This window comes from Rhinatrema bivittatum, chromosome 9 (genome assembly GCF_901001135.1).
Source record: "Rhinatrema bivittatum chromosome 9, aRhiBiv1.1, whole genome shotgun sequence".
In the NCBI taxonomy this organism is placed as follows: Eukaryota; Metazoa; Chordata; class Amphibia; order Gymnophiona; family Rhinatrematidae; genus Rhinatrema; species Rhinatrema bivittatum.
This window is the reverse complement of record NC_042623.1, coordinates 39315452-39335682: the sequence shown is the minus strand read 5'-3', so window position 1 is coordinate 39335682 and position 20231 is coordinate 39315452. Positions and strand designations below refer to the sequence as shown.

Sequence of the window (20231 nt, the reverse complement as noted above, 5' to 3'; positions counted from 1 at the left end):
GGGGCTGTGCCTTTATTGAATATTAATGCCCCTAATAGCGCATTTACAGGCCGATGCAATACAGTGCGCTCAGCCGAGCACACGTGCTTTACACGCACTTGGACGCGCGATTTGGACCTGCGTTCAAAACCCCTTGTGCAATAAGGGGATTAGCGTGTGCAAAACACGCGTCCGAACCAGCGCATAGCCGATAGCGCTCATCACATATAAATTCATGTCGATGAGGCTATTAGCTATTACCCACTTATGGGGGGGAAAAAATGTGCGCTGATGCGCATGTTTTTACTCTCAAAAATTAACGCCTGCCCTGGAGCTCGTGAAATTGAGAGTCTGTGTTCCTAACCCACACCGACATCTGCCTCTCCTGGGCACCCGATGCCAAGGAGGCGCTAGGGACGTACAATAAACTAAGAACACTGCCCTTTTTACCGCGGCGGCCCGTTTAAATATTAAATCGGGTGCCCGGGAGAGGCGGATCAGTGCGTGTTAGAAGAGCGCGCGCTCAACCCTGAGCGCCCATTTCACGCGTGCCGACACTGCCTCGGTCTGTTAATGCACGTTAACGCTCGCACGAAGGTTAACACTTTGACTTCCTCTAGAATTTTAATCAGGAATCCAGTTTAGCTGCCATCCACACTTGCTCTTTTACCTTTTTGTCTGCAATGGGGATAAGAACCGCAATACAATAGGGTTTTATCCAAAGCTCGTTTACAAGCAGTTTGCATGTGATTATCATCCAATTACAAATCATGCTTGATAGATCTATAATCAGAAAGATGAAAGACTGCGATAACCCTGGAGGAGAGACGGAATACAACAAAGCTATTTCTCACGTCTTCATTCTGCCTCCCTTTTCCCATACACTTAATCATGGTTTTTCAAATCCCTTTGTCTATCTGTCTTGGAAAATACAGAATCTAGACAGATGAATTACGGCTAGAGATCCTGTCTCTAAGTTTTGCTATGGTGTGAGCCTTAATTTATGTAATTATCTATTTTAAATATTTCTTACCCGCACCCTTCAAAGTTTGGGGTGGTTTCCAAAGTTACACACATAAAATAATACATTAAAATAACAGAACGAAGAAATAAAACTAGATTGGTTGAAAAGCACTACAAATCAGCACCACTAGGCAACAGCAATGGGCATATTATGGGTGACGTAGGTCAGAAGATCACACCACTTCTTGTGACACTGACCCTTCACTGAGACATTTACTCCTTACTTAAACTATCGCTCCCCGAGACCCTGACTCCTCTGGCTCTCTCTCATTCTTTGAGCTACGAACTTCTCCTGCAATGTCACAAGGATCCTAATCTCTCCCATGCTCGGTGCCTACCCCCTGCTCCCTGGTCCCAGACCGTGAATGCTCTTTCCTTACCCTGTGCCCTCCTCTCTCTTCTGGCTAACTCGTTTCTCCTTCGTGTACCCCAGGAAGATTGCGGCACTCCTTAAACACGTCTGCTCTCCACGGCTGCGTAACTGCCCTCACTTAGCTCAAGTCGCGTGCGTCCCCCAGTGGCTCTTACAGCTATTCTCAGGAGAGCTGCTGAAAACATGTGAAGAAAGGCAGCTGGTGGGGCTATTGGGGGGGGGGGGTCAGTGGATTTAACGGGCGCCCCTCTCCAAGGTACAAGAGGAAGAAGATGAGAGCAGAGAACATGGGGGGGGGGGGGGGGGGGGAGGGAAGAGAAGCGCTACCTGTGATGGTGGGGGAAGTTGCTTTTTTTTTTTTTTTTTTTCGCAGTACAATAAATTACGAACACTGTTCTGCTCAACACAGGAAAAATGGCAGGACTACTACATGATTAGGATCAACCTCACCACTGTTTGCTGCAGACAATCCTCATAGCACAATTTGTGAGCAATACTCACTGAATACTGTGGCCGGATTTTAAATGCCCTGCGCGCGTAAATCCGGCCGGATTTACGCGTGCAGGGCCAGCGCGCCTATTTTGCATAGGCCGCCGGCGCACGCAGAGCCCCGTGACGCGCGTAAATCCTGGGGCTTCGTAAAAGGGGCGGGAAGGGGCGTGTCCGGGGGTCAGGGGGCGGTTTGGGGCGGGACCGGGGGCGTGGTGCCGGCCCGTGGGCGTGGTCGAGGCCTCCGGACAGCCCCCGGGTCGGGTGAGGGCACGCCAGCAGCCCGCTGGCGCGCGCAGATTTACATCTACTTTCAGCAGGCGTAAATCTGCCAACAAAAGGTAGGGGGGGGGTGTGGGTTAGGTAGGGGAAGGGAGGGGAAGGTGCGGGGGGGGGGGGGGGGGTGGAAAGAAAGTTCCCTCCGAGGCCGCTCCGATTTCGGAGCGGCCTCGGAGGGAACAGGCAGCGCGCGCCGGGCTCAGCACACGCAGGTTGCACAAATGTGCATCCCCTTGCGCGTGTTGACCCCGGATTTTATAAGATATGCTCGGCTACGCGAGTATCTTATAAAATCCAGCGTACTTTTGTTCGCGCCTGGTGCGCGAACAAAAGTACGAGCTTGCGCAAATTTATAAAATCTGCCTCTCATTGTTCCTGGTTGTAAATAATCAGAATTAATCTTCTGAACTGAGCACCTCAAAATCCAATCCCAATGGTTTATAAACAGGTTATTATTGTAACCCAGTCTTGGTGGGTACTCATCTGACTACCTCTGAAGGATGAAAACAAAAAACATCAGTTCCGGGATATTCTGCAGTTGGTATACAGATGTTGTAGGTCAATACCTAATACTGCTAAGCTATTTCTCCCGCTTAAGGGCCTGAGTCACCAAGATTTTTTTTCTACAGACACAGAAATGGCAGTGGGGGGGGGGGGGGGGGGGGGGGGGAGAACCTTAGTGAATCAGGCCCTAACTGTGGATACAAAAAAAAATTACAAAACATAAGAAAAACAGATCTCAAAAAAGCACAGAAAATGTATTCAGTCAACAATTATGAGGCCATTGTCATTGATTTTGAAGTAGAAATGTATTTCATTTGTTGATATTCATTTCATTAGGTCTGATTCACCGTACAATAGCTCATCATTCATGGAGTGATTTTCCTGGCTTGTTATTTGCTTCCAGCTACCAGGATGTGAGACATATGAAAAAAGAAGATAAATGATGGAAAAAGCCCCCCATGAAAGAGTGTAATCAAAAACTTACTCGACATAATACGTGCCATATATGGGATCCTCAATCTTTTCCCAGCCGTAGGGAAGCTCTGAAAGAGAACAAGCAAATATTCCCATCACAAAATAATGTACAGACTGCGTGCCGTATACTGTAAAATGGGAAGTATTTGTTTGGTTTATTGCATAGTTAGAGAAGACAGTACAGTTGAGCATTGCATGCAAAAACCATTTCTCTTTTCGGAGACTTTTAGTACCAAGAAAATAAGTACTAGAGGGGCGAATGGTCCTAGCGGTCTTGGAGTAGAGCAGTTTCTCTGCAGATTCTGAAGAACCCAACAATGTCAAATCCTCTTTACCATATCCCTTCTGGGGTGAGCATGTGCACATACACATATACATCCCCCCCTATAATATCTGCCGATAAGTCCTATTTGGTTGCAATAGGGGAAACCTGCTTGCAGCAGCTGGGACAGAATGGGAATGCGGGTTGGGATCCATGTGGGAATCTAATCTGCTTTGGGTAAATGCACATAAAATCACTGCTGGCCAGACTAGACGGGCCTCTTTGGTCTTTATCTGCCTTAATTTACTATCTTAATTTCATTTTAATTACTATGTGGCAGTATCTTCACGTTGATTCAATAAAAGGCTTTAGCTGTGACTTATCCCACTAGTTTACCGTGGTGTAGCTTAATTAATAAGTTGCACTTGGGCAGATCATATCATCACACTGCCCTGCCTTTTGACAGTGGAACAGAGCACTCAGATGGCCAGACCTCGGAGGTATTACAGAGCAGGCTAACTAATGTTACTGAAGAACATTCTACCATCACAAGAGAAGAAAAATCCTTATTCTTAGGCCAGGGTCTCAGAGGGTATCACTACCTGCAAGGAATATATTGAGTAGTAACGGATTCACTTGAAAGCATGCATTGCTCAGCCAGAATTTCAATGAATTGTCTTTTTCCATTGTGCAAACCAGCTGTTGCAGACTGAATCCCCTTCTCTGTGACATTTCCTCATCATGGTCTCACAGAATCAGATACAAATCAAGTAACAAAAAAAAGAAAGAAAGAATATAATTTCCTCTGAAAATTATTTAGATGTATTCAAATGACTTTCTAGCAAGGTATAAATATCACTGGGGCTTTGCTGTACAAAACCTAAGTTATCTAACTGTATTGTCCTTAGCTGAAAACACTTTTAGAAGCGACACTGGATTTATGAAGCTCGGATCCAAACTCGGTGCATGCCTCAGGTTTCTGGAATGCAAATGCGAATATAATGACAGGGCATGTTTGCCTTTTGAAAACCACATAGTTATTGAAAAAAAGTTTCTTTACATTTGACAGATTTTCAGACATATTTCAGACATCTTTGGCATATGCACTGCTGCTTCTGCGAGGGTAACATAGAAACATAGAAACATAGAAATGACGGCAGAAGAAGACCAAACGGCCCATCCAGTCTGCCCAGCAAGCTTCACACATTTTTTTTCTCTCATACTTATCATTTTCACTTAACTCTTGGTTCTATTTCCCTTCCACCCCCACCATTAATGTAGAGAGCAGTGATGGAGCTGCATCCAAGTGAAATACCTAGCTTGATTAGTTAGGGGTAGTAGGGGTAGTAACTGCTGCAATAAGCAAGCTACACCCATGTTTATTCCCTTTACCCAGACTATGTCATACAGCCCCTATTGGTTGTTTTTCTTCTCTCCTGCCGTTGAAGCGGAGAGCCATGCTGGTTATGCATTGAAAGTGAAGTATCAGGCCCTTTTGGTTTAGGGTAGTAACCGCCGTAACAAGCCAGCTACTCCCTGCTTTATGAGTGCGAATCCTTTTTTTTTTTTTTTTTTTCTTCTCCCCTGCAGTTGAAGCTATTCTGGATATGCGTGAAGCCTCAGCTTTTCTTATTCCCCTGCTGTTGAAGCAGAGAGCTATGCTGGAAATGTTTGATGTATCAGCCTCTCCCATGCCATGAAGCAGAGAGCCATGCTGGATATGCATCGAAAGCGAAGTATCAGGCACATTTGGTTTGGGGTAGTAAACCGCCGTAATAAGCCAGCTACTCCCCGCTTTGTGAGTGCGAACCCTCTTTACTTCTCCCCTGCCGTTGAAGCAGAGAACTATGCTGTATATGCTTGGAAAGTGAAGTATTAGGCTTATTTGGTTTGGGGTAGTAACCGCCGTAACAAGCCAGCTACTCCCCTCTTTGTGATAGCAAATCCTTTTTTCCACATTTCCTCTTGCCGTTGAAGCTTAGAGCGATGTTGGAGTCACAGTAAGCATCTGTATGTTTATTTAATAAGGGTATTGTCTCCGGGCAGTAGCCATCTTTCTGGTGAGCCACCCACTCTACATTGGCGGTCTCTTGACTTTATGGATCCACAGTGTTTATCCCACGCCCCTTTGAAGTCCCTCACAGTTCTGGTCTTCACCACTTCCTCCGGAAGGGCATTCCAGGCATCCACCACCCTCTCCGTGAAGAAATACTTCCTGACATTGGTTCTGAATCTTCCTCCCTGGAGCTTCAAATCATGACCCCTGGTTCTGCTGATTTTCTTCCTACGGAAAAGGTTTGTCGTTGTCTTTGGATCATTAAAACCTTTCAAGTATCTGAAAGTCTGTATCATATCACCTCTGCTCCTCCTCTCCTCCAGGGTGTACATATTTAGATTCTTCAATCTCTCCTCGTACGTCATCCGATGAAGATCCTCCACCTTCCTGGTCGCCCTTCTCTGTACCGCTTCCATCTTGTCTTTGTCTTTTTGAAGATACGGTCTCCAGAACTGAACACAGTACTCCAGGTGAGGCCTCACCAAGGACCTGTACAGGGGAATAATCAATTCCCTTTTCTTACTCGATATTCCTCTCTCTATGCAGCCCAGCATTCTTCTGGCTTTTGCTATCGCCTTGTCGCATTGTTTCGCAGACTTCATATCATTAGATACTATCACCCCAAGGTCCCTCTCCTGCTCCGTGCACATCAGCCTTCCCCCCCCCATCGAATACATTTCATTCGGATTTCCACTCCCCATATGCATGACTTTGCATTTACATCATGGCCATGCTGTACTCAAATGGCCTTCATTATTTCTTTATGGGAAGGCAGGAAAAAAACGGCCACTTCTTTGGCATTTTGGGCACTGTGCCAGCTTCACCCGCTGCCTCCCCACCCCCATTTTCACATCTACGCCAAGATGTTTTCTATTTGTTGCCTGGGGCACAAAATAGGAACGTAAGCCTACAACTCTATAGTAGCTGCATGTAAACTAACAGATACAGAAAAGCACAATTCCATCAGAACTGGGATGCAAACACTTGAAATTAAACAACCCCTTTCAGCAAACTTTCACTCCTTCCCCAGTATAAAGTGATGGATGGTGAGTAGGTGAAACAATATCCCATGCAGCAACACAATAAGAACATGAGATGTGCCATGCTGGAGCAGACTGTAATGTTGGGCTGGTCGTGGATGCTCCTGCGACTGGTCCCCACTTACTCAGGATGCCACCGAGTCCCATCGCGGCAAGAATGCCACTATTCTCTGCCTCCCTTCGGCTTGCTATTGCTGTTTCTAGGTGTGCGTGCTCACGGTGGGAAAGCTCCTCAACAGCGCCCTCTGATGATGTCACGTGACTGGGTATTTCAACCCCAGCTGCGCTTCTCTCAATGCCTCAGCAACAGGCCCTCCTGCTCTTGCAGTATATGTAGTTCGATGTCTCCGTGCTCTGCCTGGTCTTGCTGCCTTGCTACCATGCCTTGTCATCATCTTGCCTTGTCCTGCTTGTTCCTGCCTTGTCTTGGTCCCTAGTGCCTTTTCTTTGTCTCATATCTCCATCTCTACCTGACTTCTGGTTCTGACCCTGGTCTTGGACTCTGATTACTTTTCTGGACTGTTGCCTATCTTAACCTTAGCCTGAACCATTGCCTGATCTCCGCCTGCTCCGACCTCAGCCTGGACCTTTACACCAATTGCTCACTGCCTGCCCTGACCTATGCCCACTACTTGACTTCTTCTGACTGCTCTTTACAGGACTCTTTCCTAAGCCCTGCCAGTCCCTGGAATCCAAGGGTTCAACCTGTGGGGAATGGGGCTGGAAATGATGAAGTCCTATAACCAGTCCTAGTAAAAGCGAGACTACCTGCTGTAGGCGTGGGCCTAGAAGGTTTGCTTGCTAGGCTGACTCAACCACGCCACAGCCCAAGGGCTCATATCCGTGACACAGACTAATCTCCAACAGAGGGCAATTCCAGTCACTCACAAGTACCTGGCATATCCTAATGGGGAAGTCCGTTCCTAGGTGCTCACTCCCAGAAGCATGATATAATAATTCTCCAGGCCTACCTGTTAATAAATTGTTTAGAGCCTTAGCACAGAAAAACGAGACAGAAAAATGAATAAATGAAATGAAATATTGGAACTCATCTACCACTTCAGTGGGTATTGTCTTCCTTCCGTTGTGTCTCCTCATTGCTGACTTTCCAAGTAACTTTCCCGTTACCTCTATCCAAGTTGCTCCAGGATCTATGAAATAGTTTGATTCAAATTCAAAGTGGACGGATTTCAGTCTGGTTCAATTTTGCGATCATTTTGCATATTTTATTATAATCTGCGAGGAAAATCCACAGAATCTGGATTTTGACAAAATAGCTTCATTTCTTGAAAAATAAGTTTGAAAACCAATTAGACCATGGGATGGATGAATTGGTTTTGAAAACTTTAGGGTCATTCATCAAAATGCGTAGAAAGAGAGAGAGAGAGAGAGGGGGCAAGAGCCTCTGGAGAGGCCTTCCCAGTATTCAACTATTTATATCACTAAAAAGGGCCTGCTAATAATTCGAGGTGAGGTGATAGTGGTGGTTTAGGAGCCAGTTTTACATGCAGAGTGAGACATTGCTTTATAGTAAGTACCCTGTTATAGAGTCTCCTCTCCCCCATAGCAATACCCTGTCTGGGTTACTTGATGAGTAGTGAAATGCACGTATCGTGGGGTGTAAAAACGTTAACGCACCCTGCGATACACTACCTATGCAAAGTGCTAACATGGTGTGGTAATTCTAAAATGATCATAAACAAGCCCCTTTATCTTATCGCAGGCGTTATCCATACGAAATGATAGCATTTTGCTGAATCTAGGGGCTTGTTTGAAGAAGTTCACACATCCCTACTGGAACCCAACAGGAGACTGATATTTTAACATCCTAATCTTGGGGATAATTTTCAAAAAGATTTACATGCTTAAAACTGGGTTTTACATGTGTAAATGCACTTTAGGGCGGATTTTTAAAAGGCCATGCATGTAAAATCCGGCCTTTACGCGCGTGGCCGGGCCTAGCGTGTGCCGAGCCTATTTTCAAAAAGTCATGGCCACGCGCGTAAAGGCCAGTACGTGCATAAGTGTGGGCCTTAGGCCTGGGGGCATTTTCTGGGCGGGGAGGGGCGGGCTGGGACACCGCCATTGTTCACTGTCCTGAAGACCTGGCTCCCGGCGCGCGCAACTTACTTCAGCTCGGAAACTGAAATAAGTTGCTGAAACAAGGTAAAAAAAACCCCAAACACCTAGCATTTAGGGAGTGGGGAGGAGAGGGGAAGGTGAGGTAGGGGGCTAGGGAAGTGCCCTCCCAGTCTGCTCCGTAATTCGAAAGACCTCTGAATGTTTTTATGCAGACACTGAGTCGCAATTCACTAGGAAAACATAAAACTGGAGCTGCAATTGAGAAGACAGACTCCCGAGTCACAAAGAGACGAGCACATTTTTAAGAGGGAATGTCAATCAGACCTCTCTGGGAGGACCTTACCTGCCATGAGGGCTGATACAGCTCGAGAAATGCATTCGACCAAGGGCAGGAACCCGAATTAATAAGCTTGAAAACAATTAATCCAATTTTATATTCGACACGTTGTCACACAGGCAGCTTATGCAACTGTGTGTATGGGAGTTGGTGTAACATGCTCATGAGGTTGGACACCAAAAATCAAACGAGCAGCTGCGTTGAGAAGTAGATGGAGAGGCTGCAGAGAGACATGCGCATATATGCATGTAATTACTGGCTTTTAAAATATGTGTTGCTCATGTGTGTATGAGCCTTTTAGTGCAAGCACCGCTTTTAAAATTCGTCCCTAAACACATAAATGGGCTTTTGAAAATTGCTATGATAATATGATAGCTCTTATTAGCAGAATTTGTGAGTGTTCATAAGAAACAGGCAAATTAGTTCGATTTTTTTCCAAGTCCTTTTTTTCCCAAGTTTTCAAAATTTAGAAAATGTCTGAATGCTCTGAAAAAAAGAAGTTTGGAAGAAACCCTATTCCTTTGTGACTGGCAACAATAGGTAACTCGGTTGAGGTTAAGGTTAAAAGCACTAATGGTAGCACTTAAAACAGGCTTCCCAATCCTGTCCTGGTGATCCCACCCTCAGTCAAATTTTCAAGCTATCTGAAATGGACATACATGAGGTCAATTTGCATTTACTGAGTCTCCATGGTATGCAAATTGATCTCATGCATATCCATTGGGAATATCCTGAAAACATCCCTGCTAATCCACAGCAATCCCAGAGCATCAGGAAATCAAAATGTTCCCAGATATGGAGAGTAGATTTTTTTTATCCTTATTAGTTTTAATTATTGGGTGTTATTTGATGTATCTGCTGTTTTGAAATATTTTATTGCTATTTGGAAACGTTTTATATGAGTTTTTAGTTGGATGCTGTTTTATTCATCAACTTTTTGAACTATTTCTTTTTATTAGTATGGTTTTACTATTTGATGTTTTATATTTCTTGATTTTATTGTTTGATGTTTTATGAGGAATGGTGGTGTTTCTGTTTTTCCCTTGTTGCACTGCATACAGAGTCTGACTTGTTGTGCTCGTTTCTTTATTCTGTATTTAGTGAGGGTTTGTTTCTGTTCTGTATGTATGACTGAGGTAAGGAACTGTGGTAGCATGTAGTTTTTTTGTGTAGGGATCTATATCATCTTGACTTGTTTTGTTTCCCTAATAGAAAGTGTTTTAGGGCCCGGTGTAACATTTGTAATATTGCCTATTCATAGGTAGCACTGTTACTGTTTGAGTGCTGTCTGTTACTGCTGTTTGGTGTGGGAGGTTTACTATATTGTAATAATAATTCAGTTTTCTCATGGCTTTGCCAGGGTGAAACCCGTACCCAAAAATGTGTTACTATAATCCTAATACCATATAGGTTCCAAGTGACTTTTTTTGTGGGGTTTTCTGGTTATGACCACAGCAGTGCATGTAAATTTAATATACATGCTGTAAGTGACATTTTTACCTCAGAAAGTCCTATTTCATGTAAAATGTCTTTTTATAAATGCATAATTTGTGATTGTGTGTGGAAAGGTTTAAGGTGTGTAAGGTTTAAGGTGTGTAAGGTGTGTAAGGTTTAAGGTGTGTAAGGTTTAAGTAGGGTGCCTCTTAGGGAAGAGTGGAAGATTTTATTGATTTATTATTTTTATATACCGACATTTGATCTGAGATATCACATTGGTTTACATTCAGGTACTGTAAGTATTTCCCTATCCCCAGAGGGCTTACAATCTAAGTTTTTGTACCTGAGGCAATGGAGGGTAAAGTGACTTGCCCAAGGTCACAAGGAGCAACAGCAGGACTCAAACCCTAGTCTCCTGGTTTGTAGCCCACTGCTCTAACCACTAGGCTATACCTCCTCCCTCTATGAGTGTTGGAAGATGAGCAAGGAGGAAGGGAGAAAACGAGGATTTGGGAGTGAGGCGCTTTCAAGAGAGCAAGAACGGATGCAGCGGGGAAAGACAAGGTAGCCAGTTAGCTGGAGATGGCATAAGGAGCAACTCAATGAGGGGGAGATGGAGGACTGAGAGGAGAGAGGTAGCAAGGTGGAGGATTGGCACAGAGAACTGGAGGGAGAGAAGGGGGATGAAATCTAGATGAGTAGAGAGACAGAAATAGAATGAAGAAAAAGGAGAAGACAAGGGAAAGATCTGTATTAGACAGAGATGTAGGGGAGGAACTGAAGAAGACAGGAGGAGAGAGATGAAATGAAAAATGAACAGGAGACCCTGTAAAGGAGTTAAGAAACAAGCAAGAGGAAAGCAGTATAAAGAGATAAGGACCAAAGTGATTAGAAAAATAAAATGTCCAAACAGCAAGGGTAAAAAAAAAAAAAAGCATTTTATATTCGGTTTATTGAATGGAATATGTCGACTTTGGGAATGTGCAGCTCATGATATCTTTTATTTTGCACAGTACAGGAGGAAATGTATTTCTATTTCTCTGGTGTTGAACAGCATGCAGAATCTGACTTCTTGGGGTTTCCAGTTCAGTTTTTCAATGAAGGTTCATGGCTGTCAGGATCCCCAAACTTCTTCTGATTGAGCTAAAAACCCAGAGGAGCAGGAGGAAACTACTGGGTCAAAATAAAAATTAACCCCCCCTATATTGAACAGAGTCTCCCAGCTCATGTGTTGTATGTTGTGTTTAGGGCGAGGGTGAACTTTTATACTTGGCTATAGCTGCCAAATGGCCTGGATCAGCTCTGTGTTTACCACTCATTTTTACCTTTAAATCTTTTGATTATGGAATCGATTATGTTTCAAAAGATCTTACTTGGCTTTAGCATCTTTGGGCTGGGCTTCGCTGCAGTTCAGGAAGTTCATGTTGCTGACTGCAACAATATACAAGCAGAAGAGTATCTCCAGGGGCTACACAAAATTAATAAGAAGGCTAATGCCGCAGTGCAAGCATGATTTCACTTATAGTTCAGTCAGCATGAGAAGAAACAAAGCCATTATACTTTTCCAATTTATTTCAGTTTTGTTATATTCTAACAGATTAATCAACATTTGAACTAGTTTAAAACTCCTACTTCACTGTGATCTACCCATATAAACATGCAAAGGTCCATATTCAGCTGCCAGTTAGCTGGCTAAATGTATAAACTAATAAATTTTGCTTGTATATTCAACTAACTTTAGGACAGGCGTACGGACCAACTAGAGTTAGCCAGTTAAATTATCCGGTTAACTCTGAATATTGGAATTAGCCGGATAACTTATCTGCCTAACTCAGCTCCTCCCAGTTACACCCTCAGAATGCTCCTTACTTGTCCGGCCAAATTTTAGCTGAATAAAAAGCTATCTGGCTAGAATTTAGCCGGATAAGTTCCCAAATCTTCATTTAGCCGGATGGAGTACACGAAACTCCGTTTACAGAAGAGAATGTATGGGAAGAGCTAGGAAAACTGAAAGTGGACAAGGCCATGGGGCCAGATAAGGTACATCACAGGATACCGAGGGAGCTCATAAAGCGCCACCCGGGAGGTGGTGTGGCGCTTTATGTCTGGGATGGCATAGAGTCCAACAGTATAAACATCCTGCATGAGACTAAATGCACAATTGAATCTTTATGGGTAGAAATCCCTTGTGTGTCGGGGAAGGCTATAGTGATAGGAGTATACTACCGTCCACCTGGTCAAGATGGTGAGACTGATAGTGAAATGCTAAGAGAAATTAGGGAAGCTAACCAAATTGGTAGTGCGGTAATAATGGGAGACTTCAATTACCCCAACACTGACTGGGTAAATGTATCATCAGTAACCGCTAGAGATATAAATTACTGGATGAAATAAATGACATTTTTATGGCGCAATTGGTCCAGGAACCAACAAGAGAGGGAGCAATTTTAGATCTAATTCTCAGTGGAGGACAGGATTTGGTGAGAGAGTTAACGGTGGTGGGGCAATTTGGCAATAGTGACCATAATATGATCAAATTTGAATTAATGATGGAAGGGGAACAGTAAGCAAATCCACGGATCTCATGCTAAACTTTCAAAAGGGAAACTTTGATAAAATGAGAAAAATTGTAAGAAAAAAACTGAAAGGAGCAGCTACAAAGGTAAAAAGTGTCCAAGAGGCATGGTCATTATTAAAAAATACCATCCTAGATGCACAGTCCAGATGTATTTCACACATTAAAAAAGGTGGAAAGAAGGCAAAACGATTACCGGCATGGTTAAAAGGGGAGGTGAAAGAAGCTATTTTAGCCAAAAGATCTTCATTCAAAAATTGGAAGAAGGATCCAACAGAAGAAAATAGGATAATGCATAAACGTTGGCAAGTTAAATGTAAGACATTGATAAGACAGGCTAAGAGAGAATTTGAAAAGAAGTTGGCCGTAGATGCAAAAACTCACAATAAAAACTTTTTAAAATATATCCAAAGCAGAAAGCCTGTGAGGGAGTCAGTTGGACCGTTAGATGATCGAGGGGTTAAAGGGTTACTTAGAGAAGATAAGGCCATCGCGGAAAGATTAAATGATTTTTTTGCTTCGGTGTTTACTAAAGATTATGTTGGGGAGATACACGTTCCGGAGAAGGTTTTCATGGGTAATGATTCAGATGGACTAAACCAAATCACGGTGAACCTAGAAGATATGGTAGGCCTGATTGATAAACTGAAGAGTAGTAAATCACCTGGACCGGATGGTAAACTCCCCAGGGTTCTAAAGGAACTAAAAAATGAAATTTCAGACCTATTAATAAAAATTTGTAACCTATCATTAAAATCATCCATTGTACCTGAAGACTGGAGGATAGCTAATGTAACCACAATATTTAAAAAGGGCTCCAGTGGCGATCCAGGAAACTACAGACCGGTTAGCCTGACGTCAGTGCCAAGAAAAATAGTGGAAAGTGTTCTAAGCATCAAAATCACAGAACATATAGAAAGATGGTTTAATGGAACAAAGTCAGCATGGCTTTACCCAAGGCAAATCTTGCCAGACAAATCTGCTTCACTTTTTTGAAGGAGTTAATAAACATGTGGATAAAGGTGAACCGGCAGATGTAGTGTACTTGGATTTTCAGAAGGTGTTTGACAAAGTTCCTCATGAGAGGCTTCTAGGAAAAGTTAAAAGTCATGGATAGGTGGCGATGTCCTTTCATGGATTGCAAACTGGCTAAAAGACAGGAAACAGAGAGTAGGATTAAATGGATAATTTTCTCAGTGGAAGGGAGTGGGCAGTGGAGTGCCTTAGGGATCTGTATTGGGACCCTTACTTTTCAATATTTATTTTATTTATTTATTTAACATTTTTCTATACCTGCATTCATGATTAGAATCACCTCATGCCAGTTTACATTTAACAGGGAGGTGTTATATATTTATATAATATTTATTTATATAGTTTTTACATATTTATATTTATATATTTATTATATATAATATATTTATAATAATCTGGAAAGAAATACGACGAGAGAGGTAATCAAACTTGCAGATGATACAAAATTGTTCAGAGTAGTTAAATCACAAGCAGATTGTGATAAATTGCAGGAAGACCTTGTGAGACTGGAAAATTAGGCATCGAAATGGCAGATGAAATTTAATGTGGATAAGTGCAAGGTGATGCATATAGGGAAAAATAACCCATGCTATAGTTACATAATGTTAGGTTCCATATTAGGAGCTACCACCCAGGAAAAAGATCTGGGCGTCATAGTGGATAACACATTGAAATCGTCGGTTCAGTGTGCCGCGGCAGTCAAAAAAGCAAACAGAATGTTGGGAATTATTAGGAAGGGAATGGTGAATAAAACAGAAAATGTCATAATGCCTCTGTATCGCTCCATGGTGAGACCCCACCTTGAATACTGTGTACAATTCTGGTCGCCGCATCTCAAAAAAGATATAATTGCGATGGAGAAGGTACAGAGAAGGGCGATCAAAATGATAAGGGGAATGGAACAGCTCCCCTATGAGAAAAGACTAAAGAGGTTAGGAATTTTCAGCTTGGAGAAGAGACGGCTGAGGGGGGATATGATAGAGGTGTTTAAAATCATGATAGGTCTAGAACGGGTAGATGTTAATCGGTTATTTAGTCTTTCAGATAATAGAAAGACTAGGGGGCACACCATGAAGTTAGCATGGGGCATATTTAAAACTAATCGGAGAAAGTTCTTCTTCACTCAATGCACAATTAAACTCTGGAATTTGTTGCCAGAGGGCGTGGTTAGTTCAGTTAGTATAGCTGTGTTTAAAAAAGGATTGGATAAGTTCTTGGAGGAGAAGTCTATTACCTGCTATTAAGTTGACTTAGAAAATAGCCACTGCTATTACTAGCAATGGTAACACGAAATAGACTTAGTTTTTGGGTACTTGCCAGGTTCTTATGGCCTGGATTGGCCACTGTTGGAAACAGGATGCTGGGCTTGATGGACCCTTGGTCTGACCCAGTATGGCATGTTCTTATGTTCTCAAAGATGTGCTAGCGGGTCCACTGTAAGACCTATTCAAAAGATCCCTGGTAACGGGAGTGGTGCAGCAAGACTGGAGAAGAGCGGTGGTGGTCCTGTTTCACAAGATTGGGACCAGAGAGGAGGCTGGAAACTATAAACCAGTTGGCCTCACCTTAGCGGTGGGAAAATTAATGGAGACTCTGTTGAAGGAAAGGATAGTGAACTATCTACAATCCTGTGGATTGCTCGACACAAGGCAGCATGGATTCACCAGGGGAAGGTCCTATCAGATAAATCTGATTGATTTTTCTGATTGGGTAACTAGAGAATTGGATCAGGGAAGCGCCCTCAATGTGATTTACTTGGATTTTAGTAAAGCTTTTGATACAGTCCAATATAGGAGACTCGTGAAGAAAATGAGAAGCTTGGGAGTGAGTGCCAAGGTAGTAGTGTGGATTGCAAACTGGTTGACTGACAGGAGACAGCATGTAATGGTAAATGGAACATACTCTGTAGAAAGAACGGTGTTAAATGGAGTGCCATAGAGATCGGTTTTGTTCAATATCTTTGTGAGCGACCTGGCAGAAGGGATAAAATGTAAAGTTTGTCTATTTGCAGATGATACTAAGATCTGAAACAAAGTGAGCACGCCTGAAGGAACAGAGAGAAAAATAAGTGATTTAAGAAACCTGGACGAGTGGTCAAATATTTAGCAGCAGTCCGGAGGCTGTCCCGAGTCCTCCGGCACAGTGGCCTAAATCCCCACCCCCCCCACAAAGGTGTGTGGGGGGGGGGGGAGAAGAAAAGTTCCCTCAGAGGGAATGAGGAAAGCTCCCCTTGGGCTCTGCGCGCGCAAGGTGCACAAGTGTGCGTCCCCTTGCGTGCGCCGACCCTGTATTTTATAACATGTGTGCGGCAGCTCGCGTGTATTATAAAATCGGGTGTACATTTGTGCGCGCCGGGTAGCACGCACAAATGTACCCCGTGCACGTAAAATTTAAAATCGGCCCCTAAGTATCCCTAAAGGCTAGAGCAGAGCTTTCCAAACTTTTCATGTTGGTGACACACTTTTTAGACAAACATAATTTCACGACACGGTAATTCAGTCTACTAGTAAACCAGAGGTTAAAGGTTAAACGAACGGAACATATTTTGACAATTTATGTATGTTTCCTTAAATATATACATAATGTGATGCAGTACGACCTGGCCCGGGGCAGAAACAGCTGAGACACAGCCGAGCAGAAGCTAGTGGTACCAAACTTAGCCACCGGAGGGCGCTGAGGAAGGTAGCAAAGACTACACTTCCCAGGTTCCCCGAACCAACACCTGACCCCTGGCTGGAGCCTGAGCAGGAACAGGTGGAGGAAATTGGGACTGATCCCTATGACTCAGCATGCTCTATGGAGGCTGAAGAAGAGGGCGTGCCCCCGTGGTGGACCTGGCCACAAAAGCCCGGCTCCTCGGAGTCTCTGGAGGAGGAGATGGAGGACTGGGCCTGGCACTCTGACTAGAGGCTGTGAGGAGTCCATAGCAGCGCTATGCTTGAGCTGTGCAAGGGGACAAGACGTGTCATAGGAGCGAAGCCAGAGGCCTGAAGCCCAGCAAAGCCCCACAGCACGCTGAGCGGAGGGACCTGATCGTGACAAAAAATAAAATGTTTCACGACACAACCTATCTCATGAAAACCTTAAATTTATATTAAAAATATATATTCCAAAATTCATGTTATTGTTATAATTTATGAGAAACAATAATAAAACAAATTGTCTGTCCCCCACACACTCATCTCTCTCCTCCCCCCCAGCACATGTCTGGCCCCCACACACTCATATCTCTCCCCCTCAAGCACATGTCTGTCCCCCCAGCACGTTTGCCCCCCACTCACTCATCTCTCTCCCCCCAGCACATGTCTGGCCCCCCACACTCATGTACCTCGTCTTTTTGATTGTTGCCAGTTAAGTGCTTCACTCCCTTCCATGATCACCAGACACTGCTGCTTGCAGTCAGTACTCCTCATGGCCAGGCCTCATCGGCAGCAGCAGCCAATGCAAGGATGGCTGGGCTCGTTCCACCCACCAAGCCCCCCAAAAAAACGCGATTGACAGCAAAAATCACCCAATAATAAGCAACCCATAAACTGAAAAAAAAAGTGAATCTCTAGGAAAAAAAAAGCCCAAACTCGCATCGGAGTTGACTGGGCTTGCGCGACACACCTGCACACTGCAGGCGACACACTAACGTGTCCCGACACACAGTTTGGAAAGCTCTGGGCTAGAGGATGGAATTAAAGAAAAGAGTGCATGGGGGTAACTGGGGGTAACTTGCTGGTGTGGTAGTTGCTACCCTTAACAAATAACAGTATCAAGGCTTAATGCCACTCCATCATTGCTCTCTGCTTCAATGGCAGTGGGAAAAGGGGAAATGGATTCAGATAGCAACTAATGAGGGCCCCGACTTTTATGATCTGGGAAACTGGTAAGCATGAAGGTAACCTGCATAGTACAGCAGATACTGGCATACGCTTGCTGGGCAGACTGGGTGGATCATTAGGTCCTTTTCTGCCATCATTTCTATGTTTCTGTGTAACTTCTGACCTGCCTAGCTAAATGCTTCTGAATATGGACCTCATATAAATTAGGGTCCATCTGTGGCTGAATAATCACCAAAAACGTGTGCTGATGGAACATGTGATACCCCGTGCACAGAGATCTGTCAAAACAGTGAAGATATCACTATAATGAAAAATGTACCCTCTACATCCTCATTTAATATAAACATCTAAAAAAATATTCAAAATACTTGTGATAAAAAAAGAAAAGAGAGTCAGGAGCAAGTCTGCAGAGGACAGAATACAGCAAAGAAAGTTTCACTTTCTGAGGATTGGAAGTAATGATTTAAGACAAGGGTGGGCAACTGCGGTCCTCAAGCACTGCAAACCAGTCAGGTTTCCAGGATATCCTTAATGAATATGCATGGGAGAGATCTGCACACAACTGAGGCAGTATTCATGCAAATCTCTCCCATGCACATTCATTAGGGATATCTTGAAAACCTGAGCAGTTTGCGGCCCTTGAGGATCAGAAGTGGCCACCCCTGCTTTAAGACAATACTTTATCAGATGCATGTTTCTGGAGCTAGACTAGGATTCATTGGTGCTGAAAAAAAAGAATTTTGTCTTTGACTAATGTAGCTTGTAATTTATCAAACAGCTATACCATCCTCTCTCTCTAGAGGTGAGCAAGAGAGGCAGCCCCTAGAGTGAAAAGCCCCTTAAGGGCAGAAATATGACTGAAATGCATGCATGGACTGGATTCGGATGAACAGCGATCATCCAGGTTGGGGGGTGGGGAAGGGGGAGGAGAAGCAAAAGAGGACTAAAGCTCAAGGTATGGGAGAGAAATAGGCAGGAATCAGGTTGGGGAAGGAGCAAAAATATCGTTGCCTACCCGGAGCACCAAGATGTCTAGTTACTGCTCTGCCTAGGAGAGCAAAGTTCCTGCCCCCTCCCCTCCCCATTCCACCCACAGACCTTCAATCCTGTCTTGGATCTCTGAATCCTTCCTTCCCGCTTTCACCGTGCCCCCTTCTCCCCGTCTTCTACTCCAACCTCAAGGGCTCCAGTCTGCCAACAATATTATCACATCACAGTGAGTGCAAGAACCAAGGCAGCCCAGGCTCATAGACCCTTGCCTGCTGCATGTAAAACCAGAGAGGGTCGAGCCACTGTGGGACCTATGAATGTGGGCTAGCATAGTCCCTGCACTTAATACTGTCTGCTGATACTATCGCCAGGGGACGGAGGGGAAAGATCAGAGGTCTTTGGGGTGGGGTGGAGTGAGAGCTGGGTGGCAGTGGTATCCAAAATCCATCACTGCCTACAGTATAGTCTGCATTTAATTTATTCTTAAATAGATTTGAGATGCTTGCATTTTGTAGTTTTAAGCTTTTTCTGAATATTGGCCTATATGCATAGGCCAATATTCAGAAAATGCTGAGAACCTTAATATTTAAGTGTCTATTTAGGGGCCTAAATTGTAAGCATCTAAATTTTTAGGAGACTAAAACTGAGGCATCAGTGAGGATACTACTTTTACTGGAGATCCTTTGTCAGGTCTTGTACTTTCCCATGTTTCATTAACTACCAAAGTCAGTGCAGTCCTGGATAAAATGCACAAGGGTCTCTCAAGAGGTAAGAAACTCATTGACTATTTATTCATAGACACTAATTACAATTAAACAAGGCACAGGTGTGGATACCTACCCCTTCATTGCCATATGAAAAACCTTATATATATATATTAACCTTCAGATTTAGCTCTGTTAAATCAACTACCAACTCAGCTTTATGATTTTTTCTCCATACCTAGAACCAAAAGAAAGGGAGGAGGTCTGCTTCTCGCAGCCAAGAAAGGTCTAAGAATATCTTTACAACATTCATATACCACATCAAAATTAGAGCTCTCTTTCCTTAAATCTGATCATTTACAAATTGGCCTAATCTACGCTCCACCAGGATCTTTAGATTCTGACCCTTCACCAGTCATTGAACTCTCTGCCAAATACTTCAACCCAGACAAACCTGCCATCTTACTGGGTGATTTCAACTTACATGTCGATGCTTCACCACAATCCCCAAATTGTGTTACCCTACTCTCGGCTCTCAACTACATGGGCTTCACACAAATTATAAAAGCCCCTACCCACAAAGCAGGTCACACTTTAGACCTTATTTTCATTAATCAGTGCTTTGCTGAAAATGGCTACAGAGTTCTTGTCATTGCCATTTAACATGCCAGCACTCCTAATAACTCCAATCCTTCCATGCTGAAATGAACTGAAGCTGAGGGATCCACCAGCCTCTATTCGACGCCTCCTGCCCCCCCCCCCCCC

At 43.8% G+C, this 20231-nt stretch overlaps 1 protein-coding gene across 12 annotated transcripts in view; it reads right to left on the bottom strand.

Moving 5' to 3' along the window:
* Positions 1 to 20231, bottom strand: part of MAGI2 (membrane associated guanylate kinase, WW and PDZ domain containing 2) — a 1548202-nt gene that overhangs the window by 385166 nt on the left and 1142805 nt on the right. For all 12 annotated transcript variants that reach the window (XM_029615849.1, XM_029615851.1, XM_029615853.1 and 9 more), the window contains one exon: positions 3132 to 3189. In XM_029615849.1, the coding sequence (XP_029471709.1) occupies positions 3132 to 3189 (58 nt within the window). The remainder of the gene's footprint in view (positions 1 to 3131; positions 3190 to 20231) is intronic.